Source organism: Lepidochelys kempii, chromosome 9 (genome assembly GCF_965140285.1).
Source record: "Lepidochelys kempii isolate rLepKem1 chromosome 9, rLepKem1.hap1, whole genome shotgun sequence".
Classification (NCBI taxonomy): Eukaryota; Metazoa; Chordata; order Testudines; family Cheloniidae; genus Lepidochelys; species Lepidochelys kempii.
This window is the reverse complement of record NC_136388.1, coordinates 34,885,568-34,912,556: the sequence shown is the minus strand read 5'-3', so window position 1 is coordinate 34,912,556 and position 26,989 is coordinate 34,885,568. Positions and strand designations below refer to the sequence as shown.

Sequence of the window (26,989 nt, the reverse complement as noted above, 5' to 3'; positions counted from 1 at the left end):
AGGCATGAGCCTACCCCACCTGCGTGACCCGTCCCCACCAGCGTGACCTCAAATGCACTGTCCACCAGCAAGGGCAGAACAGCACCCTCTTCAAAATGGCATCCCCATCAGGTACCGGACAAAACCGTATCCAGTTTTGTTCCAGTACCAGACGGGACAAATCAGCCAAAAAGTGTACCCCCCGTATGAAACTAGATAAGTGACTTCCCTAAGCTACATACACAGAGCTCTTCTTCAGATGTGGGTTTCTTCATGTTGTGAAGTTTCCATTTTAAGTGGCAAAATTCAATATCTTCCAAAGTTGTTTGTGGTGGTATTGGAGCTGTTTTGGTCTCAGGATATGAGAGAACAATGTGGGTGAGGTAATGTCTATTATTAGACCATCTTCTGTTGGTGGAAGGTATAAACTTTTGAGCTACACAGAACTCTTCAAGCACCCACAGATACCACTAACCTGATAAGAACATAAATATAACAAAGATTTAATAATGTCATGCAACAGGGTTCCCACTAACTGTTAGTGCAACTTCCCATGACTAGATATGGGAAAGTAACTCTCGTGGCATCAGGTGCCCCCTTCTGTTCTCTGCTCGCTCTGCAATAGTCTCTTGTCTTGTAACTTTGCCCTCCAGCCAGGTCCCCAGTTAGTCCAGCCCTTCTGCGTTTAGGAAGTCGAACAGGGCTGCTATCCAAATGGCTTTTCTGGGTGGTGTTTAGCCCCATGCCTCTATAGCAGTGACTGGCAGGTGAATCTGGGCCCACCTGCTGCACCAGGTTCCTATAATGAGCAGTCCACGTCTGCTCAGTCCCCATCCCTATTGCTGTTTCCCTGAGCTCCTTCTTACCCAGCACCTCTCTTGTCCCTAGACTGTTTATGGGTTTACTATGGAGCCTACTTTACTCCCTGTGGCTACTTTACCCTCTCCTAGCTTCTTGCTACACACTTTACTCCAGGGCAGGATCATAGGGGGGGAGGGATCATTTGGGGGGGAGGGATAGCTCAGTGGTTTGAGCTTTGGCCTGCTAAACCCAGGGTTGTGAGTTCAATCCTTGAGGGGGCCATTTAGGGATCTGGGGAAAAAATTGGGGATTGGTCCTGCTTTGAGCAGGGGGTTGGACTAGATGACCTCCTGAGGTCCCTTCCAACCCTGATGTTCTATGATTCTATGATTCTAGGGTTTACTCTGTCCCTGGACTTCCTTCTTGTCTCTGACAACCTCCCTTATCCCAGGAAGTGATGGCAGCCTCCTTCCCCTACAATTTCCTCTTCTGCTTTCAGCCTCCTGTCTTTATAGAGCTGTCGCAGCCCTTCCCCCGCTGGGCTTCACTCTTATTTAATCCTGGTCCTCCCTCTCAGGGGTGATGCCAGGTAATCTAATTTGCTTCTGAGGCCCTCATTAAACATCTCAGGGCTGGTATGGGGTGCAAATCAGATCACACACCACCAACAAAATCACCTCCAGAGCCCCCTGTCTCCACTCCCCAGCTTGTCCAGCTCTCTGCAGCCCAAGGAAGAAAGATGGGCTTTACAGCGTGCACTGGAGTTTAACTCCTCACAGTTTGCACAACAGAGACCTACTTTAGATACAAATAAACAAAGAGTTTATTTACTCGAAAAATCATAGGTTCCATGCTAGAATACTAAGTGTATAGCAGTAGGAATGTACTACTGACCACCCGACCAGAATGGCGATAGTAATTTGTGAAATGCTCAAGGGATTAGAGAGGCTACTACAAAAAACAGAAAATCCAGTAACGATGGGGGATTTCCACTATCCCCATATTGACTGGGTACATGTCACCTCAGGACAGGATGAAAAGTTAAAATTTCTAGACACCATTAATGAGTGCTTCATGGAGCAGCTAGTCCTGGAACCCACAAAGAGAGAGGCAGTTCCTGATTTAGTCCTAAGTGGAGCACAGGATCTGTTCCAAGAGGTGAATATAGCTGAACCACTCAGTAATAGTGACCAAATTGTAATTAAATGTAACATCCTGGGGGTGGTGGTGGGGAATACTAAAAAAACCCGCCACAGTAACAATTCACTCTAAAAGGGGATCTGCATAAAAATTAGGAGGCTACTTAAATGGAAATTAAAAAAGAACAATCACGAGTGAAATGCCTTCAAGCTTCATGGAAACTATTTAAAAACACCATAACAGAGGCTCAAACTATATGGCTACCCCCAGTAAAAACAAGATGAAACAATAAGTGGACCAAAACCCCCCACCAGGGCTAAATAGAGGAAAAGAGGCAATTAGAAGCAAAAAGATATCTTTTAAAAATTTGAAGTCAAATCCCACTTAGGAAAATGGAAAGGAACAAACTCTTGCAAGTCAAATGGAAAAGTATAATTAATTAGGCTAACAAAAAAAATTGGAAAGCAATTAGCAAAAGACACAAAAACAAACAATAAGAGGTTGTTTGTTTGGTGTTTTTTAGTACATCAGAAGCAGGAAACTTGCCAAACAGTCAGTGGTGTCACTAGATGATCAACGTGCTAAAGGAGCACTCAAGGAAGATAAGGCCATTGAGAAGAAGCTAAATGAATTCTTTACGTTGGTCTTCATTACAGAGGATGTGAGGAGATTAGGTCTGAGCCATTATTTTTAGGTGAAAAATCTGAGTAACTGTCCCAGACTGAGGTGTTAGTAGAGTAGGTTTTGGAACAAACTGATAAATTAAACAGTAATAAGTCTCCAGGACCAGACGGTATTCACCCAAGAGTTCTGAAAGAACTCAAATATGAAACTGCAGAACAACTAAAAGTGGTATATGTAACCTACAGTATTGCTTAAATCAGCCTCTGTATCAGATGACTGATGAATAGCTAATGTAATGCTGATTTTTTAAAAAGGCTCCAGAGGCGATCTTTGCAATTACAGGCTGGTAAGACTAACTTCAGTACAAGGCAAATTGGTTGAAACTATAATAAAGAATGGAATTATCAGACACATACATGAACATGATATGTTGGGGAAGAGTGAACATGGCTTTGCAAAGGGAAATCATGCGTCACCAATCTATTAGAATTCTTTGAGGGAGTCCGCTAATATGTGGATATAGTGTATTTGGACTGTCAGAATGTATACTTAGTCCCACTTCCTAAGCGAAGTAGGCAGTCATGGAATACGAGGGAAGGTCTTATGGATCCGTAACTGGTTAAAAGATAGGGGGGAAAGGGTAGGAATAAATGGTCAGTTTTCACAGTGGAGAGAGATCCCCCAAGGATCTGTACTGGGAACAGTGCTGTACCAGTGATGGAAAAAGGGGTAAGCAGTGAGGTGGCAAAGTTTGTATGTGATACAAAATTACTCAAGATAGTTATGTCCAAAGCTGACTGCAAAAAGTTACAAAGCAATCTCACAAAACTTGGTGACTGGGCAACAAAATGGCCAGTGAAATTCAGTGTTGATAAATGCAAAGTAGTTCACACTGGAAAACATAATCCCAACTATACATACAAAATGATGGGATCTAAAATAGCTGTTGCCACTCAAAAAAGAGAGTTATTGCGATAGTTCTCTGAAAACCTCAGCTCAGTGTACCGCCGCAGTCAAAAAATGACAGAATGTCAGGAACCATTAGGAAATGGATAGATAATAAGACAGAAAATATCATAATGGCCACTATATAAATCCATGGTACTCCCACACCTGGAATACTGTGCGCAGTTCTGGTTGCCAAAGGACATCATGGTCAAAAAAGGTATATTACAACTGGAAAAGCTACAGAGAAGGGCAACAAAAATGAACAGGAGTATGGAACAGTTTCTGTATAAGGAGAGATTAAAAAGACTGGGATGGTTCATCTTAGAAAAGAGATGACTGGGGGGGATAAAATAGAGGTCTATAAAATCATGGATGGGGTGGTGAAAATGAATAGGGAAGTGTGATCTACCTCTTCACATAACACAAGATCCAGAGGTCACCACTGAAATTAACAGGCAATAGGTTTAAAACAAACAGAAGAAAGTATTTCTTCACACAACACACAATCAACCTGTGGAATTCATTTCCAGGGAATGTTGTGAAGGTCAAAAATATAACTGTGTTCAAAAAAGTATTAGATAAGTTCATGGAAGTTAGGTTCATCAATAGCTATTAGGCAGGACAGTCAGGTATGCAATCCCATGCTCTGGTTGTCCTTAAATCTCTGAGTGCTAGAAGCTCGGACTGGACGATGGGATGGATCACTCAATAATTGCTCTGTTCTGTTCATTCCCTCTGAAGCATCTGGCAATGACCACTGTCAGAAGACAAGATACTGGGCTAGATGGACCACTGATCTGACCAGGTATGGCTGTGCTTAGGAGACTGTGGCTCAAGCTAGTCTGAGTCTCTGCTGAACCTATTCACAAATTAGTGCAGCATTGTAAGCAAATCCTGGGTAGAGTTCAGGCTGCTTCTACACACTGTGGTGATCGGTGTATTGAAATGACATTGGCCCCAGCCTGGCAAGCATTTCAGAGCATGAATAGCTTTACAGACCTGAGTAGTCCCATTAGTCCATAAAGTACTCAGGTGCATAACTGCAGAAACAGGGCTGTAAAACAATCAGTCAAATCAGGCTCCCATAATGGTCTTAATGTATGTAATTTGATAGCACAATGACCACTGCAGGCTGTAGCCTTAGAAAGGTCGATTTGAATGAAAAATCTCCTGAAAATAGCTAGTGAGAAGCTGTTGATTAATAATATATTTTTTTCAGGCTGTGCTGCTCCAGGTTCCACCCCCTCAAAAAAACCCACAAAAATAATAGGTACTGTTGTCTTTCACTAAAATCCTGAAATGAGCATTTTTCATGTTTATAATCGGTCTGACCTAACTTTGATTTAATCAAGATAAATAAGGGCCATTTTGAGAAAAGGGAGACTAATAACACAAACTACCCATTAAAAGAAAAAAAAAGAATAAATTGAACAACTGCTAACTTCTCTGAATTACAGTAACTGCTCACTTAACGTTGTCCCGGTTAAGGTTGTTTTGTTGTTACATTGCTGATCTATTAGGGAACAAGCTCATTTAAAGTTGCGCAATGCTCCCTTATAAGTCATTTGGCAGCTGCCTGCTTTGTCCACGGCTTGCAGGATTCTCTGGAAGAGCAGCCCCTCCTTGCGGGGATTAGAACCAGAGGGGACCAGTAGCCCCCCCATCAGCTCCCCTAAATTCCCTGTAAAGTATGTGGCTCGGCAGCTGCCCAGCAGCAGTTCAGCTGTCCCTCCCCCCACTGCCGTGCTGCTCCTGCCCTGCCCTCTGCCTTGGAGCTGCTCTTGGGAGTTTCCTGCTTGCCAGGGAAGGGAGGTGCTATCAGGATGTCCCCCTGCTCCCGCTCTGTACCCCCTCTCCACAAAGCGGAGGAGGGGGACAGGGCTCCGGGAAAGAATGGAGGGAGCTTGCTGGAAGCTGTTGCTTCCTGTCTGAACTGGCTGATCTGCGTAAAAGGACAACGTACTTGAAGTGGGGTCAGCGTACTCAGAGGGGCAATGCACGTCTCTCTCTCTCTCACTCACTCATGCACGCACCTCCCAGCACTTTGGAAAGTCAGCAGCTGTGCATGTTCTGTCAGGAGGAGGGAGTGGTGTATAGCCCAGCTGGATAGCGTGGGCTCATCCTCATGTTCAGTTTTTTCAGGGAAGTGTTTGCAGCTACTGCCCTGCATCTATTGTGTTTCCTCCCTCCTGCCTCAGTCCATGCTGCCTTGTAGAGTGTGAGGCTACCTTAACAACAGTGCATTAACCCTTGAGGGCTCAGCCGAGTGCTGGTTCATCATTTAGCAGCAAGGCATTCCCTGGGAAATATTCCACCCTCTTACTCCACCACCTCACCCAAGCTTCACAGTCATTCATTGCTGTGTACAATATTAAACTGTTTGTTTAAAATTGTTTAAAACATATACTGTATATATATCTATATATCTATATAATGTCTTTTGTCTGGCGAAAAGAATTTCCCTGGAACCTAACACCCCACCCCATTTACATTAATTCTTATTGGGAAATTGGATTTGCTTAACATCATTGCGCATAAAATTGCATTTTTTAGGAACATAACTACAACGTTAAGTGAGGAGTTACTGTAATTGTCTGTGGATTCGGCTGTACATTAAGTAGCTAATCATTAAGTGATCTGCATTGATGATGTTTCTGAATATCCTCACTCATGAGCAAGGAAGGGTCAGCATAATCAAATAATTTAACATACTTTAAAAATGGTAAGAATGTTAAAAGAACCTTCCAAGACCATAGCTGATCTGTCAGCTACAAAATATAAGAATTAGAATAAAGCCAATAACATCACATGAAAAGGAGCAAGGTTCTCAACAGATAAGGCTACTGCTCAGTATGTTAAGAACCAGGCTGTCCTTGCCAATGGTCAGGACAAGAGGCTGGCCTGGTGGTTGGAGCAGAGGTGACCAGGTGTTGTGGCCTGAGCCCAAATCAGGAACTGAGTTATCAAGTCCAGGGAGCAAGCCAAAGCCGAGATCCAGGAATGAGGAGCTCAGGGTCAGAGCCAGAGCATCAGCTGGGGCAGGGGTATGGTGACTATATGTCCCATTTCAGCTGGGGCAGTGTCCTTTTTAAGTCCTGTGCCAGACATCCTGACTTTTTTGGTAAAGCTGGGTATTTGTCCCATTTGCTTTTGCCAACTGATCATCATTGGCAGGAGCAAACAGGACAAATGCCCAGTTGTGCCAAAGTGGGGTGTGCCCCCAGTAGAGGGGTGCAGAGGAATGTTTGGGGAGGCAAGTGGCGGCACCAGGCAGCAGGGCCCGGGCTGTCAGCCTCAGGTGGGTTGGCTTGGGTGAGTGGTGACGCCAAGCAGCTCGGACTAGCCCTGTGTGGAGGGAAGCTCGGGCAAGCCTGGTGGGGGTCTTGGGCCAGCCCCACCTGTTGTCCCATTTTCACTTTGGGATAGAGGGTCACCCTCGGCCGGGAGCACATATGCAGGCATGGAATTCTATTGAGTAGCTAGAGTCCCAGCCCTGCATCAGGGTTTAAGAATATGTCTGCTGGAGCCTTCAGCCAGTCAGAGGGGCAGGTTCATTAGGTGAATCAGCAGAGGGCAATAAGCTGTGTCTGGATTCAGCTGTGGGTTCCTGACATAATAGAGGGGATCACTCCTATAACTTGTTTCTGTGGCAAGATATTCAAGCTTAATGAAGAAAGATCAAGTCCTTAAATTTCTCCGTATGAGTTAGTATTGTACCCCATCCAGTGGCAGATCTTGGTATTGCATTATTATCTCTTTTCTCCTATCTTTCTTGAAACGTGTTAAATCACTTGATGATTCCCTGCTCTGTTCATTCCTTCTGGGGCACCTGCCATTGGCCACTGTCAGAAGACAGGATACTGGGCTAGATGAACCTTTGGTCTGACCCAATATGGCCGTTCTTATGTAACCGTTGCTGTTTGCAGTGTTGTAGCCATGTTGAACACGGATATTAGAGAGACATGGTAAGTGATGCAATATCTTTTATTGGACCAAGTTCAGTTGGTGAAAGAGACGAGCTTTTGAGTTTACATAGATCTGAAGAAGAGCTCTATGTAAACTCGAAAGCTTGTCTCTTTCATTAGCAGAAGTTGGTCCAATAACAGGTATGAACTCACCCAGCTTGTCTCTTAAACGTAACCAAACTACTCATTTTCGAAAGTTATGTTCGTCCGTGATACAAAATCCACAGATACCTTATAACATAGTCCATATCTCTTGGGGTTAGCCCAAAGACTCAGGAGTTATTCCAGCCGATAATTGGCCTTGTTTGTTTATTTATTTAAATTTTGTTGCATTTCAGAGGCCACTTAAAAATCTGTATTTGTTTTTAAAGGAGTGGTTAGACTAAGAGATTTCCACTTGTCTATAGCCAAAACATTACTACATTTCCTTCCTTTTGTACTCTTCCTACATGTGAATTTAATAACACGATGACCAGGACTTGTGAATGATGGAGGTAGGCGATGCTTTAAAACAAAATTATTAATTGGTCACAAATTCCATTGGGAATGAAACCTCATTTTTATTACATTTTAAAACTCTGGAATACTCATCCGCCTGAAAACAAAACTCCATTTCAAAGGCATCTTTATAAAGTAATGAGAAAATTTGCTCCAAGAAAATTAATAAGCCACTCCCTCCTTCTGTCCTAGCTTATATGTTTCTGGTTACTTTTGTTATTATTATTTAGTATTTGGTATTACTTCTTGCCTACTTTTTCTGCCCCAAAGAGCTTAAATCCATATTTTGTTATTTTTAACTCAAATGCAGCTCTGATGTAAACTGTCATAAAATACTTATCTTCAATGACAATTTCTGTACTAATTTTTGTGAATGGTTTGCATATGTATTCAAATTCCTCCCCCCTACAGCCAACATTTTTGTAGGATGCCAATATAAGTAATTATGATAAAAAATAGTAGTAATGTGACATCTTCATACTTTCTGTGTCTTAGCAAACATTTTTATGTACATTGATAATTTTAAAATAAGAATTCCTTCTACTAACAGTACTGAGAAAGATTGGTGTGGCTGGAACTTTTTCTGAGACTCTATGCGTGTTTGGAGGGCAAAATGTCATGCCAGGCTACTTTGTTATTCACATAGGCACTGATTCAGGAAGGCACATAAGCATGTCTTAATTCTATCCCTATTCAGAACAGCACTTAAGTATGTGCTTAAGTCCCATTGAGTTGCTGTATGTTTAAAGTTAAGCCTGTGCTGAAGTGCTGTCATGAATAGGGATATTTTCCTAAACTGGGACCATGGGTACACAGCCCATCTTATGAGCCTCCGAGCCCGGGACAACAGACTTGGACTCACAAGGCTTGTGTTACGACGCTAAAAATAGCTGTGTAGATGTTGCAGCTTAGGTTGGAGCTTGGGCTCCGAAGCCCACCTTAGGCTCCCAAGCTCCAGCCCGAGCCACAAAGTCTACACAGCTACTTCCAGTGCTGTAGCATGAGCCCCATGAGCCTGAGTCTGTCAGGCTGGGCTCAGAGACTCGCTGCTGGTCGCTGTGTAAACATATCCAAAGAGACCAAATATTTCAGATCAAGAATGTATTAAATAGCTTTACCCAGCCAAAATAAATCCTTCAAGCCCCCTTTAAAAATCACATAACTACTTTTAACTCCGTATCTAGTTCTGAAAATATCAGCCACTGCGAACAACCTGCACTCATGAAAAGTGGTATTGAAAAGGAACTGACTGGGAGTATTTTTACATGTATGGCTAAGTTTCTTTGACTTTCTTTTACCTATGGTCTGGCAGTCTTGTGTTGTATGACAGTGAATGGCCTGTGTTATCTATAGATGACAATATCAAATAGTTTTAAACTATGTGGCCTAGTTCTCCGTTTCCCAGAGTAAAGGGTTCTAAAAGTGGGTGGAAATGGCCACTTCTCAAGTTGGTGTAGAACTAGCATAAAGGCTCTAAACTGCCGCTGGAATAGCACTGGTGCTTCTTGGAGCGCTGTGTTCAGCTCGTGGCTTTCTTTATGGTCCACCTCACAACCCCAGCATATTCAACAGAGAAAGAGAGTGTAATTTAACCCTATTATTCTGCTCATGTGGTTTTAGCCTCCTGTGTTTCCTGGCCATGGGTTAGTTGTCTGAACTTGGCCTTAGGCTAATCTGAAAGTTTTCAGTCAAAATTTGCATTTAAACTGGCTGTGTAGTTTCATCTATGTGACTTGGAACAGTAAAAACAGCATTTTTTAAAGCAGCTATTTTATGCTACCTAAACAGCTACATTATATTTCACTATTACTTTGTTTCTTTACATGGTTCGCATATGGGGATGGAGTGGAGTGGAATGGTTTGCCGACCCAGTTACACAGGAGCAGCTATCAGTTTTGCCAGCTGGGACTTCGGAGTTTTTCATTGGATCAGAATTTTGGGGCGGGTGGAAACTAAGCAAATTATATAGAGTTATTTGCAAGAAATGTGTGTCAGCTGCATTGTTAAGACCACATCTTCTGCCAGCTAATCTGTGTGCTTTACAATAAGATTAAACACAGAGGTGCAAATAAAAGCTAAGAGATACCCCAGATAATTAGTATCTCTGAAATAAATTATCAGAAGGAAAACACAGGGATAGTTCTAAGGACTTGTTTGTTATGCTGTTTGCAGGGTGAAAAAGGATTTCCTGGTGTTCAAGGTGTACCTGGCCAGATGGGTTTCCGCGGCCCTGAGGGACCTCCAGGGCCTCAGGGACCCACGGTAGGTTGCTGACTTCTCTCTGTGTGCGCGTGTGTGTGGGGGGTTTCAGAGTTTACAATTTTGCTCAGAAATGTTGTAAAATATACTTAGTCAGGATCTACAGAGTTGCTGCTTGGCTAGTTACTGAAAGTACTTGATAAGAGCACAGGCATAACACTTCTGCTGCCTGATGACTAGCACTAGAGCCTATGGACCATATTCAGAGGGGAGTCCAAATAAGAGTAAATGACACACAGCTACAGAACTATGTCTTATTCAGCTTTCCCCCCTTGCTTGTTACTCTGACATTACTCATTATATTGCTTCATAGACTGGGGCTGGTCTACGCTAGAAAATTAGATCGACCCAGCTACATTGCTCCAGGGTATGAAAAATCCACGTGCCAAGCGATGTAGTTAAGCCAACCTAAGTCCCCGTGTAGATAGCACTAGGTCAATGGAAGAATTCTTCCATCAGCCTAGCTACCACCTCTCGGGAAGGTGGATTACCTACTCTGATGGGAGAACCTCTCTCATCAGCACTAACAGTGTCTACACTGAAGTGCTACAGCAGCTCAGTTCATAGGCGCCGACTCCATGGGTGCTCCAGCCCTGGAGCACCCACAGAAAAAAATTAGTGAGTGCTTAGCACCCACCAGCAACCAGCTCCCCCCTCCCTCCCAGTGTCTCCCGACCACCGCAATTAGCTGTTCCGTGGTGTGCAGGAGGCGTGGGGGGTGTCGGGGGAGCAGTGACAGGGCATGCTTGGGGGAGGGGTTGGAACTGGGTGGGAAGAAGTGGGGGTGGAGTGGGGGCGGGAAGAGACAGGGCGGTGTGGGGGCTTGGGGGAAGGGGTCAGATGGGGGTGGGGCCTGGCGAGGAGCAGGGAAGTTGAGCACCCCCAGGGCCCGGAGGAAGCCAGCGCCTGTGACTCAGCTGCAGCGCTGCAGCATTTTAAGTATAGACAAGCCCTTTGACTCTCACCCACTGACTGCACCACTGTATCATTTACATGTCCCCACTGCATACATCACCTCTGAATTTTGCGTACTGAGGGCACGTCTACATTGCAAAAAAATCCCACAGCAGCAAGTCTCCAAGCCCAGTCAACTGACTCCGGCTCATGGGATTCACTTGTGGGTCTAAAGATAGCAGTGTAAACGTTCCCACTCAGATTGGAGCCCGAGCTCTGAAACCCTGCAATAGGGGAGAGTCTCAGAGCCTGGACTCCAGTCCAAGTGGGAACACCTATATTTTTAGACCCATGGTGTAAGCCCCAAGACCCCAAGTCAGTTGACCCAGATTTTGAGACTTGCAGCTGCAGGGTTTTGTTTGTTTTGTTTTTAGTGCAGTCATATCCTGGGTGTAATAGAGGGATACGGCTTGGCTGAAATTTTCCATCAAAACTGTTTCTAACTGTTTTTTGATTTTCTATACTGAACAGTTCTTTTGCAAAAAGTGATTGCTTTCTATAGACTCTGTAGCTTTTCTGCTGAAAACTTTTGGGTTTTGAGTTTTTGGCAGAAAACTTAAATATCCGTGGAAAAGGTCAATCAAAGGGTATTTTTGTTTTTTGTCAAAACTTTCCATGAGGGTTTATTTTTAAATTATTATTATTATTTTTTTTAATCAGGCTCCTTCAGTGTAACTAAGTAACATTCACGCCAAGAGGCTAGCAGAGAGGGATGTAGCAAAACAACTAACAGGAATGTGCCATAATGTCTCTGTTGAAGTAGATCAGCTCCTGCTGGGACTTGCACCTTCTTCCAGCTCCTCATTGTGTAAGTTCAACTTACACAACATTAAGAGGTTTAAAGAGATATAAAGAAGTCCTAAGTTTAAGGGAGTTTACAACAGCATGATGGCTGTCACAGGTACAGTCAAGCTCCCGCTGCTGGACACTCACTCACCCCGCTGCTGTGTGTGTTTAAGCCTCTAGATTCTGAACAGAGCCCATATACTGTTCCAGTCTTGAGGCCTCTGGACGCTCTATGCATCTCTCAGCACCCCATCCTGAGAGATGCAAACATGCAGCCCACTGCTAAGCCCCTGGAATCAGAGCTAACGACTCAGACTCCCTCATTATTTAAATACACCCTTTCCCAGAGCTTCAGCCCTGGGGAGTTCTGAACCCACAGTTTACCACTTCAAGGGATACATGGTAGGTGTTACACATACAACGTGCACAAGCTTTGCACAGGATTCTAACACCATCGCATTTAACTGCATCAGAAATACACAGGTCTATACCAAAACAATAAACCCTACATGAGTTTCCCTGCCTCAGTTTGCTCACCACTCCAGCACACTCTTTGGGTTCTGGTCATAGTGATCTGGGGCATCCAGGATCTTTCTGCTGCAGCGCACAGCTTGTGTTCTGAAAAATGGAGCCTTCTCTCCCCAGCTAGGCTTCTCTCACCTCGGCTGGTCCGTCCCCTTCTTTCCTCCTGCTCAAAGCTTCTTTTGTGGCCCTGTGAGTCTCTATATATCCCACCACCAATACCTGAAACACACAAGCTGGAGGAGGTGGCTTATAGGTCAGAGTGCAGTCATTAAAGTTAAGTACTCTCCATTGTGCTTAGTTTGGTGTGTATTTGCTACAGGTCCTGTCAGCCCATGGTGGATACACATAGTCATAGAGGCATTCATTCCATGATACAATAATTTTCATAACAATGACTTCACAATATTAACCAGAATTCATAAGTTGTATGGACACATTCCCCAAATACCACAATAACATCTATTGCATCTAATGTCATCCTCTTACACATCACCTCTAAATTTTGCCCTCTCTATTTACAGGTGGTATTATTGCAGCCCGTCGTTTAATCAGAATGTTTTTATATGTAACATTTTAATTTTATTTTCAATGCAATAGAGCAGTGTGTGTGTAAAGACTATCCATACAGGACAAACACAATAACATTGAGCCACAGATTGTGATGTGGAGTGATTTCTTAACAATTTGCTATCCAAGAACTATGTCTATCATGAGAAATGAATAAAACCAAACTGGTGCTACGACAAATAATAAAACAAAAGAAAAGTGGGAAAAGGAGAAGAAGGAAGCCTCTTCAATGATCTCTTCTCATTGATTCATAGGAATGTCAAGCTGCATAGGGATTTGCACTGTGTCCTGGAAGAGTGGAAAGAATAAACATTCACAATTATTTAATTAGTTTATTAAAAATTCATTTTATTTTGTCTCAGACAAAGAGTTCTGTTATGAAGAAATCACCTCCTCAAACAACAAATTACTTTGTGTGTAAATAAATCCTCCTTGTAATTTTTGTTTGGATACTGTTTCAATATTTGGTATAAATCCATGCTGTGTTTACAAGAATGTTGCAAAGGTATTTTGTTCAACTGGTTAAAAAAAATGTTAAGTGGAACAAGTGTACTTTTATCAAAGGGGAAGTGACTCAAAAGTACAAATATTAACTCCAGTAGGAATGTTTGTGAATAAGGATGGTCCTATCCAACATGGACCTCTCCACTGTTATGCAATCCTTTGCTATCTCCTGGGTGGACTGTTGTAATGCATTCTGTTTACTTTTACTTTCAGGCCTCAAAGTAATGTATAAACACACATACTCCAGTATTCTAGCCCCTGCAGTCTTTCAGTTCCCTTTTGGGTGCAATGGAAGGTGCTGGATATTGTCTATAAAACCTTAAATGACTTGAGACTTAACTCTCTCAGTGACCACCTCCCCAAATAGCACTGTTGTTTTTTGTTGGGGTTTTTTGTGCCTCTAATGGGATAAATACCTTCTGAATAATCAGAGGGTATGGTAGAGGCTGGGATTTCTACCAACTGTTGTGAATTTTTGTTCATGTTAATTTCTTTAATGCACGGATGTGAACAATAAAAACAAAATAAATGAGTTGTGTGTTCTGATCTTGGCATTATAAATATTGCACAAAGATTTCATACGTGTTTTTTTTTTTCTGTTTGGTGTTTTAGGGTTTTCCAGGGCTGATAGGTTTAGTCGGACCCAAAGGTGAAAGGGTAAATATATATTTAAGCAAACTTTTAACGTATTATGTATCCTGTTTATTATTAAAGTGATTTAATGACTGCCTTTTCTATAAAATCAAATAAAAACACCGCATTATGTTACTATATTTTGAAAGATGTGGCACTGAACTCCCATTTTTTCCGTTTTTAGAACTGTAGCTGCTGTTTTCCAATTTGCTGTGCTGCATATATGAGATTTCATGCATGTGTTTGTGAAGTATTAGCCTGTATTATGTAGGAGTCAGACTAGATCAGAATGATCCCTTCTAGCCTTAAAATCTGTTAATCTCCATGTAACAGTTTACAGTCATATGAGGTGTACCAATGGAATAGTTAGGTAAAGTGTAGTAGTCAAATAAAAATCCCCTGATAGACTACCTTCTGTTAATGCTTATTGTTCTTACAAATGGAGTAAAAAATGTATTGCATGCATTTTTCCTATTAATTTTGTATTATTCTTTCTCTGTTTCTTTTTGTATCATTAGGGAATGCTAGGATTGCCTGGTTTTTCAGGTCTCCCAGGTCTTCCAGTAAGTAAAATAAAACTAGATAAACCGAGGCCTGGGCTACACTGGAGGGGTGAGGGATGTAGGTGTTTCAAACTAAGATACGCAACTTCAGCTACACTATTCGCGTAGCTGAAGTCAAAGTATCTTAGTTCGACTTACCTGGCCGTCCTCACAGCGGCGAGTCAACCGCGGCGGCTCCCCCGACAACTCCGCTTACTCCTCCTGCTGAGGTGGAGGACAGGCGTCGATTCGGGGATTGATTTATCGCTTCTAGACGAGACGCAATAAATCGATCCCTGATAGATCAATCACTACCCGCCGATCTCGCGGGTAGTGAAGGCATACCCCAAGTCCTCTACTTATACAGCATTTCAGTATTCCTCAACCTAATGTCAATGTCAGCATTGTATCTATCAATTAACCTAAAGATAACAATCTTGGTATCAGCAATTCTTATTCACCATAATGGTTTAAGAACAAATTGTAATCCATCCATCCAGATACTGTATCCAAGTAAACTATTTCGGTATAGTTACAGGGGAATATAAATGTTCAATAACAAGACTGTGTCAATTTTGAACTTGTTTAGGGTGAACCAGGAAACATTGGTCCTCCTGGAGGTCCAGGAATTCCAGGATGCAATGGCCCAAAGGTAGGGATCAAGTAGAACGTGATGATAATGGTGATTGCCAGGAGCTAAGCTTAAAAATCAGTGAATACTGCCCAAAAGCATTCTCAAGCATTTTCTCGAATGCACGGCAGAGTTCTTTTGTTGCAGCTTGCAACTTCAGTGGTTGATCGGAGAGAAATTATGTTCACAAGAATAGTCATGGAAAGCAAAAGTATTGCAAGTACTTGTGTGACAATCTTTTCTTTGTTTTCTGTGTTGTTTTTACCTATCCTGAAGATGCAGGATGATGGGAAGTGGAATAATCATAAGCAATTTCACTCAGCAGGTTGAAATTCTATGTTCTGTATTGTGCTTTGGGCCTCTATTCTTGGTATGGGTATGAGTCCTGAATTGCAGCCTGAGGAAAAGTTAAAGCCTGTAGTTAATCACTTTATTTCAAGTTTTCATTTTATTTGACCCCAAAATAGTTTTCAGCTAGCCTTACAGTCATAGGCATAGTTTGGGTGGTGCAGGGGGGCATTGTCCCCCCAAACAGAGGGGAGGCATCGGGGGGAGGGTCATGTGCCACTCCCCTCCTCCCCATTTCTGCAAGCATTGAGCTGCCCTGCGGGGCTTGCTCTAATTGGCCTGGGGTGGAGGGAGAAAGGGGCTTAGTCATTCCCATACTGTGCTTCCCCTTCTGCCCCCCCAGCGCTTTTCAGCTGGTGGGAAGCAGCTTTTCTCCTATGCTCTGGGTCCTCCTTCAGCAGATGAATGCCGCCTCCTGGGTCCCAGTGCCCACCTCTTTCCTCTACAACCATGAGGGCCCGCGCGGGGGGACGGACGACCGAGTGGGTGGGGTGAGGAGAAGAGACAGTGGGGAAGGGGGGTGGAATGGGGCAGGGGGAGGAGAAGGGGATATGGGAATGAGCAGGGGGAAGCAGGAACCTGGCATGTGGCATCCCCTGGGCAGCAGCAGCTCCAGCCCCAGCAGGGAGGCATCCGCAGCAGCACCAGAGCAGCGACTTCACTGCAGCAGCCAGTGCCAGAGTGGCTGCCAGCAGCAGCTGGGACTCCCCCTTTACACCGTCCCCACCTCTCCACCACCACCAGCAGCCCAGGTACCACTTTAGGTGGCGGGGAGACAGCCAGCGAACCAAGGGCACTGGCTTCAGCATGTACGTGTGCATGCATGTGCCTGGGCTCACTTTGCCAACCCAGATATAACAGTCAAACTACGCCTATGCTTACAGTAAAGGAAACTGAATATTCTGTAATACTCTTAAGAGCACAGGAAAGGACTAGTTAATCATGGATAAATAAACAAAATGGATCAGTGGCTTTTGTAACAATTACAATGTTTATTATTCGCAGGGTGAACAAGGATTTCCAGGGCCTCCAGGGCCAGGAGGTGCTCCGGGCAAACCAGTAAGTGGTAACATTAAGCATAACGTGCATTTCTACCATATAAAGCCCTTAATTCCTTAAAGCTTAAAACCCTTAACAGTTGTTAATATATTAATTAATTAAGCCCCACAATGCACCTGTGAGGTGGGATATTAGTATCCCCACTGGCTGGAAAACTGAGTGAAAAGGTTAAGAGAACATTTTCAAAAGTGACCTGATTTTGGGGGCCCAATTTGAAACACATTGGCTCTGAGCTTCACAGGTGATGGACACCTGCAGTTCTTGCTGGCTTTGGTTGAAGTTGTGGATGCTCAGTACTTTCTGCATATCAGGCCTTGGGTGTGTCAAGCTGGGCATCCAAAAACAGGAGGCCCCCAACATTAAAAAATACTCTTTAAAAATGTAAGCCTAAGTGACTTACCCAAGGTAAGTCAATGACAGAAGCAGAACCCAGGATTCGTGCTTTAACCGCCAGCGTTTGATTTGCTCTACGGAAATTATATCAAAGGTAAACTATAAACAAGGAATAAAAGTGGAGCACTGTCATTGGCACAAAATCTGCTCCCCTCTAAAGATAATATTTTTTTCTATTTTAAAAAGTCCTCCTACACCCCCAAAAAAGTCAGGCCGCACAAATTAAATTTACAATAATTTTGAAATCCCAGCTGGTAGGCTGGGCCACTTTCCAACAACAAATCCATTCTTCTGAGATTGCAGTCTAGCGCACAAGGCATGAAATTCATCCTTGTGCATCAGAACCAGCCAAGGTTACTCACCCATGCATTCGTGAAAATAAGTCATTTTCTTAAGTTTGCCTCTACTAAACATCTTGACTGTCCTTATCACCTGTGTTATGAGTTGCCTTTTTTAACAATATGTTTTTTATTATTTTTACTGTCCCGAGGGTATTGATGGCTTCAAAGGAGATAAGGTAAGTTATTCACAGTATGTTGTATTGAATATTCATTGAAAAGCAAAATTTTGAATTTGCACAGCTGTTGGTAAAAGATCTATAATAGCTATCTTCATCCACTGCAGTTAGAGAGTTTATTTCCCAGAAGAAGAGCAATGCAGCTAACACCAGAATCTAGTATATGATTGCCACATTCATCCTTGGTTACAATTCAATATTTCTTATTCTCTGTGATTACTATTACTGAGTGTTGTAAGAGTATTTTTTACAAACACACCAAGGACCAGGTCTCTCTCCCAAAGAGCTTATAAGTGCCATGCAGACACTGGAAAAGAGTTCAGATCAAAGGAGTTCAGAAATGATTAGGAAGATCATTTTTGGAAAGCTTCAGAAGAGTGTGTTTGAAGAGGAAGACCATTCTAACCACAGGGGCAGGAAGAAAGGAGGCATGAAGATGAGTTACTGTGAAAAGTCAAGTGCTGAGTCTAGTTAATATGAGCTCTGTTTCATTTAAACACAGCTATGTGTTGCCCACCCCAAGGGTTGCTACAGGAAGAATTCTTCCTTGAGGCAGAATTCTTCCCAGAATGCCCAAGTACGTAGACTGCAGAATGCCTGTACTGCTACACGGGTTTATGAAAATGCAGTACTCTCTTCTGTGCCCAGGGACCAAGGCCATGACCTTTTTTCCTGCCTCACCTCCTTGAAGGTGTCTTGCAGCCCCACTTGCCTGGAGATAGCAATCTGCACACTCCACAGAGTTCAGGCAAATACGCTCCGCAGATTATCAAAGGGAGCTCCTTAAGCCCCCCCACCCTTCATGTACACTAGTGAAGCAGTTGAACACAACATGAATCTGAATATTTTGGGTCTGATTCTTCACTACATTATCCTGATTTCACATTAGTGTAACTATGATTTTAGTGCAGTTCCACCGGATGAAAACCAGAGTAACACAGCAGTGAATCAGAACCTTTTCCTTTAAGAAGTTCTTACAGTTTTTTTTTAAAATACAGCAGTGTTGTACAAAGACTTTGGAGATGACCATGATAATGTGGTCTGAATTACTTTCATCCTGTTAGCAGCGCTCTTACCCTGGTGGGAACAAAGACACAAATAAACAAACAATAAAGCAAAGATGACTTCTGATGTAAGTGATATAAAGAAATAAAATGAGATTTTGGCCCCGCTTGAATGTTTTACTCTAGGAACTGGTTTTATATAGAGAACTTGTCACCATCAGTTACATGATGCAATTACTTTTGGGCCAGATTCTGATCTTAGTTCCCCCAGTGTAAGTCCACAGTAACTCTAATGAAGTCAGGTGTAACTCAGATCGGGTCAGAAAGAGGCTCTCTGTATTCTGTTGGAGATTATGCAAAATGCCAATAATAGAACTCTTGTAATAAAATCCAATAAACATACCCTTAAAAAAAAACGTTAGATAAGACCAGGTATGTGTGTGAAGGAAGTATGTGTAGGTCTAAAAAGAAGGAGGTTCATAAGGACCAAGAAGTACAGATCATATGTACATATCGTGTAGTATGTACTGAATATTGATTTTTTGGGGGTAGAATTGTCCATAATGGACAATAGCCAGCATTAGGAGATTTCTGATGTTGGATTTCTCTACTGTATATCTTACTGTGAGCTTTATTGCCTCAAGTTATACAAACGAGTTTCATAATATAAACAGTTGATGAGGCTTTTTTCATTTACTTATTGTCAAGGGGTGTCCTGCAAGTGGATATGACCCAGGATATGACAGAAGGGGTGACCCTGGATTACCAGGAATACCTGGACGCCAAGTAATTAAAAGAATTTACATTGTGCTATGTATATTTTTTTTTAAAAGTAATGTATTATTGTTCTTAAATCAGAAAATAACTTCAGTTCTCAATGTGATATTGGGTTTATATGATAAAGGTGAGAGATATAAAGTTATTCTTTCTATTGCTTTCAAAATTCAAATTTTCCCAAGCCAGGAGGGGTTAGTTTTGCTTACTAGGACTGGTGATGTTTACTGTATTTGTTAAGTGTATGGGAAAGGGAGTGAACAGTGAGGTGGCACCATTTGCAGATGAGACAGCATTAATTAGGGCAGCGGTTCTCAAACTTTTTTTTTTGCGGACCACTTGAAAATTGCTGAGGGTCTCGGTGGACCACTCAGTGATCTTTCCAAATGTTGTTTGTACCATTAGCTAACCATTGTAAAGTGCTTTGGATAAAAGCGCTATATAAAAAAATAATAATAAACTTCTTTTGTTCTATGAATAAAAGCGCACAACTCATATTTTAATATCAGTCGTACCTTTCTAATGCAATGGATGAGCCCTCTCTCCCTCAGTGCAGCAGCCACTGAGCTGGGCTGGGAAGAAGAGGGGTCTCTCCCTCATTGCAGCAGCCACAGAGCCGAGGCTGGGAAGGAGGCCCATCTCTCCCTGGCAGCCGCAGCCCTGGAGCTGGGGAAAATCGCCTCTTTCTCTGGCTGCCGCAGCCTTGCACATCCCAAATTCCCCCACCCCTCTTCTCGCACCACCCACCCCCTCTTCCCCCCAGAACCACCACCTCACCTTACATGTGCGTCCTCTCCAGGGTCCAGGCACCTAATTAGTGGAGCCACGCCTGCAAAGCTCCACTAATTAGGTAGGTGGCCCTTCATTCTCTTGTGTGCGGCCACCCAGGCGCACACCTTAGAGGGAACTGTCCGCAGACCATCTGAATGGAGCTCACGGACCACTGGTGGTTCACAGACCACAGTTTGAGAAGAAATATTCCATCTGGGTGGTTATTCCATAACTGTCCACAGAGGGTATGTCTAAACCGTAAGGTAAACTCAGGGTTTGATCTCAGGCTAAAGGCCTGTTCTCTCTTCCATCTACATACAAATCGCACTAACCCAGGTCACGGACCCAGGGTGCCAAGACCCACAGGGTAGAGGGTTCGAGCCTCAGTCGAGCCGGGAGCCAGGGTTCAAGCCCTATTTTTTTGCAGTGTAGGTGCAGTCCCGTTGGACTCATGTTCTGGGAGTCCACCAAAAGTATCCCACAATCCCATGGGCTGACTTTCTTTGTTGTCTGGACAGTCAAGTTTGGTGGACAGTCAGATTTTCTCATACTGCTCCACAAACAAAGGGCTAGAGTGGCTACATATTGAGAGGACACTAGGAAGTCTGGGATAATGGTGGTTGGACTAAGGCCCACATAATGCTGTGTAGATCCTGGAGCCCCAGGTTGGGTCCCAGGGTCCAACAATTTCTAGCGTGGGGTTTCAAATGAGTGTAGATGCTCAAGCCCTAGGTTAACAAACCCGAGGTCTGCTAACTCGAGTTCTACTAGCCCTGGGCTGACATTGCAATGTAGACATACCCTAAAGGACTGACGGCACCTTCCTTTGGATACGGTTGTTTTCACAGACAGGATTCAGGATTATTAGGAAGACTACTGGTTTGATCCAGGATTGCAGTTCTTTTGTTCATAAGCAGACCTGCCCAATTTATCGCAAATTTGACCAAGTAATATTTGTGAAATAGCTGTAATGATTTCAGTGGAAAAACTGTAATTTTTCCATTGAGCGTTTTTGGTTCCATAGTAATAAAACCCATACTTAAAAGGTTATTTTTATCATTAATATAAAGACATTAAAAACAAAAGCCTAGATTAAATAATATTTAACTGAAACATGAAAAGAATAAAATTAAGAGATAACTTTGCTTCTATGACTGTAACTCACTCTCCAGTGCCCAGATATTTCCATGCATAGTGGATCATTTATATTCTTGCATTTTCTTAACATCAGGAAATTTATTCTCATTTCTTGTTTAATATAAAGGGTGAACCAGGTCCTCGAGGACTCCAAGGGCTAGTTGGACCACAAGGCCCTCCGGGATCTTCAGTGAGTATAAAATCAGTATATTTTTATGATTTAAGGCTGGGTGTTTCCAAGGAGCCTAAGGGAGTTAGTCACCCATTTCCCAAGAATATGTGCCACTGACTCCTATAGTTTGAAAATTCCATGAGTATGTAAAATCTGTAAATTCATGTGTCTGACAGATTTGTTTTTATTTTATTTTTTTTTATGTTTGCTAATTAAAGAATAGATTTTCAAGAGTAGCTTCAATTTGTGTGGACATAATTTTGCATCTTCAAATAATTGCACATATATTTTTTAAATTCACATTTAATTCCAGTTATACACATAGTGTTTGCACTTGCAAATCAGATGTTTGGACATACCACTGATATTTGTATCCACAATGAATTGCAGGCACAATAAATAAACCATGGCAAGACCTGGCTGAAAATCTGGCACCAGAAGCTTGATCCAGAACCCACTGAAGTCAACGGAAATATTCCCATTGACTTCAGTGGGCTTTGAATAAGGACCTATATCAGGTCTGAGGATTCTACTATTTACTATTTTACTGTTCTGTTTTTCTTCTTTTCATTTCATTTTGTTTTCTCTAGGGTGTTTCAGGGAGAATGGGACTTCCAGGACGTAAGGTATTCTGAGATTTGCTATAAAAATTAAAACTCTTAAATCTAATGTAACATCATTTTTTCATTCATTATTTAAGGGTGCTTTTTAAAACAAGAAAAAAATAATGTTTTAAAAATTCTTTTGTAGGGTGTTATGGGGATTAAGATCATAGGAACCAAAGGAATACAGGTAACTATGTAATATAATTATAACATTAGAAAGTTTTGCTGTGGATTTCTTCTTACTATGATGAAATCTTTTGAAGAGGAAGTACCATGAAGCAAAAATAATTTGCTCTATATACGTGAATGGAGAATCTTTGCAGACTAGTATGGGGTATGGGGACACTGGAGTATGGGGACAAGGTAACATTAAAGGACAAACTGTCTTCACATAACTGAAAGATAGAAGCAGGCTAACAGTTTAAGAGGAAGCGTAACTTCTTGGAGCCAGTCGTCAGTATTTACTAATAGAAAGTATTAATGTGGTTTACATTACATTAGCAATACAGTGTTTGGAAATCCTGTTCCTCCACTAGCCAATTGAATAATAAATAAAGTTGAGTTGAATAATAAATAAACTAATAATAGCTGTCATTCTTAGATGCTCTGATCCTGCCTTTTTAACGTTCATCTTTGTGGTGCTTTCTGAAACTCCAAGAATATCTTCCAAGAAAAACTCCAGTGTTATAAAAATAGGATGTTTTGTCACTCACACTGTTATATATCACCCCATGATCAAATGTGCCTCAATGCAAATTACAAGTGACCATAAGCAAATGTATTGTCTCATAGACCCCAATCTTGCAATTGGATCCTGGCAAGTGGATCTTTACATCCATGAGGAGTCCCAGTTTAGTCATTGGAGTCCTCATGAATGCAATTATTTGTCTGTGCAGATCTGATTACAGGGGTTGGGCACACTGAAATTAATGTTAGTTATGTAATCACCTAGCTGGTAAACATATTTATTGAAATTGTCTTGGCTAAATTCCTAAAAATGGAACTGATGACCTCAGGTGACCTTGACTCTTCCAAATTCTAGCTAGCTAGCCTCACAGAAGACATTACTATATTTCTTGTAAATTGTTACTGATAACATACGCAAAATAACACATGAATGGCTGAAAGCTGTTTAAAATGCCTGCTGATGGTTTTTAGGATTTTTTCTGTTCTCAGCAGCCCTCAGTGAAAGAGTGTACTAAAATTCCAACGTTTTAGGTCAAATGTGAAAGCTGATAGTGTGAGGCAGCAATCTATTACAGCCATCTATCTGTATTCTATTAGGCTGCAGTCTTTAAAAGAATTTAGCAAAGGGACTGTGTTTTTACTAACAGGTTAACGTCATCAGAGTGGGAGAAGAACTCCAACTGCTATGAGGAGAGATTCTTTAAAAAACGATTAGGGAGAAAGTGATGCTATATTGGTTTTGTAGAAACTGCATTGGAAACAACATTTATATCTGTGAGCTATTTCTAGATACTGTGATGTAAATAAACATACGCACCTCTTCTCTTCTGCTTGTAGAAAAGACAGAAATAACATTCAAAGTAATACACTTTCTGTGCATCTTTTTAAGTGAAGGGGTGGGTGAATAAGTAACTGTATCTACAGCAAACAGGAAAAGATTAAGAATGAGCTCTCAAAACTGGATACTCTCATAAAAAAACAACCTTCCACACAAACTTCCTCGTGGCTGAACTTTACAAAAACTAGACAAGCCATTTACAACACACACTTTGCTTCTCTACAAAAGAAAAAGGACACTAAACTATCTAAACTACTACATGCTACAAGGGGCCACAACAGTGGTTCCCTTAACCCACCCAGTAATATCGTTAATCTACCCAACTATACTCTTAGCCCAGCCGAAGAATCTGTCCTATCTCGGCGCCTCTCCTTCTGCCCCTCCACCCCCACGAACATGATACAGTTCTGTGGTGACCTAGAATCCTATTTTCGACGTCTCCGACTCAAGAAATATTTTCAACACACCTCTGAACAACATACTAACCCACAGAGACCTTCCTACCAAGACTACAAAAAGAAGGATTCTAGGTGGACTCCTCCCGAAGGTCGAAACAACAGGCTGGACTTCTACACAGAGTGCCTCTGCCGCATGCTCGGGCTGAAATTGTGGAAAAGGAGCATCACTTGCCCCATAACCTCAGCCGTGCGGAACACAATGCCATCCACAGCCTCAGAAACAACTCTGACATCATAATCAAAAAGGCTGACAAAGGAGGTGCTGTCGTCGTCATGAATAGGTCAGAATATGAACAAGAGGCTGCTCGGCAGCTCTCCAACACCACTTTCTACAAACCATTACCCTCTGATCCCACTGAGGGTTACCAAAAGAAACTACGGCATTTGCTCAAGAAAATCCCTGAAAAAGCACAAGAACAAATCCGCACAGACACACCCCTGGAACCCCGACCAGAGGGGTATTCTATCTGCTACCCAAGATCCATAAACCTGGAAATCCTGGACGCCCCATCATCTCAGGCATTGGCACCCTGACAGCAGGATTGTCTGGCTATGTAGACTCTCTCCTCAGGCCCTACGCTACCAGCACTCCCAGCTATCTTCGAGACACCACTGACTTCCTGAGGAAACTACAATCCATCGGTGATCTTCCTGAAAACACTATCCTGGCCACTATGGATGTAGAAGCCCTCTACACCAACATTCCACACAAAGATGGACTACAAGCCATCAGGAACAGTATCCCTGATAACGTCACGGCAAACCTGGTGGCTGAACTTTGTGACTTTGTCCTCACCCATAACTATTTTACATTTGGGGACAATGTATACCTTCAGATCAGCGGCACTGCTATGGGTACCCGCATGGCCCCACAGTATGCCAACATTTTTATGGCTGACTTAGAACAATGCTTCCTCTGCTCTCATCCCCTAATGCCCGTACTCTACTTGCACTACATTGATGACATCTTCATCATCTGGACCCATGGAAAAGAAGCCCTTGAGGAATTCCACCATGATTTCAACAATTTCCATCCCACCATCAACCTCAGCCTGGACCAGTCCACGCAAGAGATCCACTCCCTGGACACTATGGTGCTAATAAGCGATGGTCACATAAACACCACCCTATACCGGAAACCTACTGACCGCTATTCCTCCATGCCTCCAGCTTTCATCCAGACCACATCACACGATCCATTGTCTACAGCCAAGCTCTACGATACAACCGCATTTGCTCCAACCCCTCAGACAGAGACAAACACCTACAAGATCTCTACCAAGCATTCTTACAACTACAATACCCACCTGCTGAAGTGAAGAAACAGATTGACAGAGCCAGAAGAGTACCCAGAAGTCACCTACTACAGGACAGGCCCAACAAAGAAAATAACAGAACGCCACTAGCCATCACCTTTAGCCCCCAACTAAAACCTCTCCAACGCATCATCAAGGATCTACAACCTATCCTGAAGGACGACCCATCACTCTCACAGATCTTGGGAGACAGGCCAGTCTTTTCTTACAGACAGCCCCCCAACCTGAAGCAAATACTCACCAGCAACCACACACCACACAACAAACCACTAACCCAGGAAACTATCCTTGCAACAAAGCCCGTTGCCAACTGTGTCCACATATCTATTCAGGGGACACCATCACAGGGCCTAATAACATCAGCCACACTATCAGAGGCTCATTCACCTGCACATCTACCAATGTGATATATGCCATCATGTGCCAGCAATGCCCCTCTCCCATAGAGTATTAACTTTATTTGAATCATCTTTCTTTTTATTTTCAGGGTGAACCTGGACCAACAGGACCCCCTGGGCCCCCAGGAACAGTTATTGTGACATTAAGCGGACCAGATCATATGAAGGTAGAAAAATAATTATTTATAAACCAACTTGTGTGTTTTACCTTGAGCCACATTTGCTTTGGGTCATATACACAGTTGCTTTGCTCTGGGTCACAAGACAGAAGTTTCTCAGTATTTATACTGTTGGTATTTTATATTTATTCTATTTTTTCCTTCAGAGCCCAGCCCCCTCCTAAGCACACCTTCATATGTCATATAGAATGATACAGGGCAGCTTAGACATACGGCCTCTTTCCATCCACATCCTTATATTCCATGCACCCCCCACACATTAAAAATGAAATTCCTCTCAACTTTTTGTCAAACATGTGTTGAATCAATAGAACATTGAAAGATTGTGCATTGAATGAGACTGTCTTGGCAATTGAAAGGACAGTCTTGTGACTGAATCACTGGTCTGGGACTCAGGAGGTTTAGATTCAGTTCCCAGTTTTGCCACAGACTTCCTGCATGACCTTGGGCAAGTCACTTGAACTCAGTTCAGAGTTAGGTGCCTAACTTGCTTAGGCACTTTTGAAAATCCCACTAGGTACCTAAATAGCTTTGAAAATCTGGCCCTTAATGCTTCATTTCCATATCTGGAAAATGGAGATAATAATATTTTTTCTTTCTCCTGTTCTTTGTCTTCTCTATCCAGATAGCAAGCTCTTCTTATTATATGTTCATACAGCAGTGATAGATGAGGCAACAATACCAATATGCACATGTGCACAGTGCCAATGGGATGTTAGTGATCATTTGTAAAAAGCCTGTTGTGGAAACAAAAAACAGTGGGTATGTGCAAAATAGAACACTTTCAACTTGGCCAAACCAAATGGATTTTCAGTAGACTGAGAGAGGCTGTGTTGACCTATAGCCCATGTCCCTGACAAATTTCAAGTTTTTATCCCAAATCACTGAGGCCCAGATCCTCAAAGGTATTTATTAGGCACTGATATCCGATTGAAATCAGTGGGAGTTAGCCACCTAGATACCTTTGAAGATCTGAG

The 26,989-nt window shown here is 42.6% G+C and overlaps 1 protein-coding gene across 1 annotated transcript in view; it reads left to right on the top strand.

Moving 5' to 3' along the window:
* COL4A3 (collagen type IV alpha 3 chain) overlaps positions 1 to 26,989 on the top strand; it is a 113,254-nt gene that overhangs the window by 21,950 nt on the left and 64,315 nt on the right. The window contains exons 3-7 of the mRNA XM_078854333.1: positions 10,128 to 10,217; positions 14,702 to 14,746; positions 15,315 to 15,377; positions 16,710 to 16,763; positions 25,923 to 26,000. Of these exons, the coding sequence (XP_078710459.1) occupies positions 10,128 to 10,217; positions 14,702 to 14,746; positions 15,315 to 15,377; positions 16,710 to 16,763; positions 25,923 to 26,000 (330 nt within the window). The remainder of the gene's footprint in view (positions 1 to 10,127; positions 10,218 to 14,701; positions 14,747 to 15,314; positions 15,378 to 16,709; positions 16,764 to 25,922; positions 26,001 to 26,989) is intronic.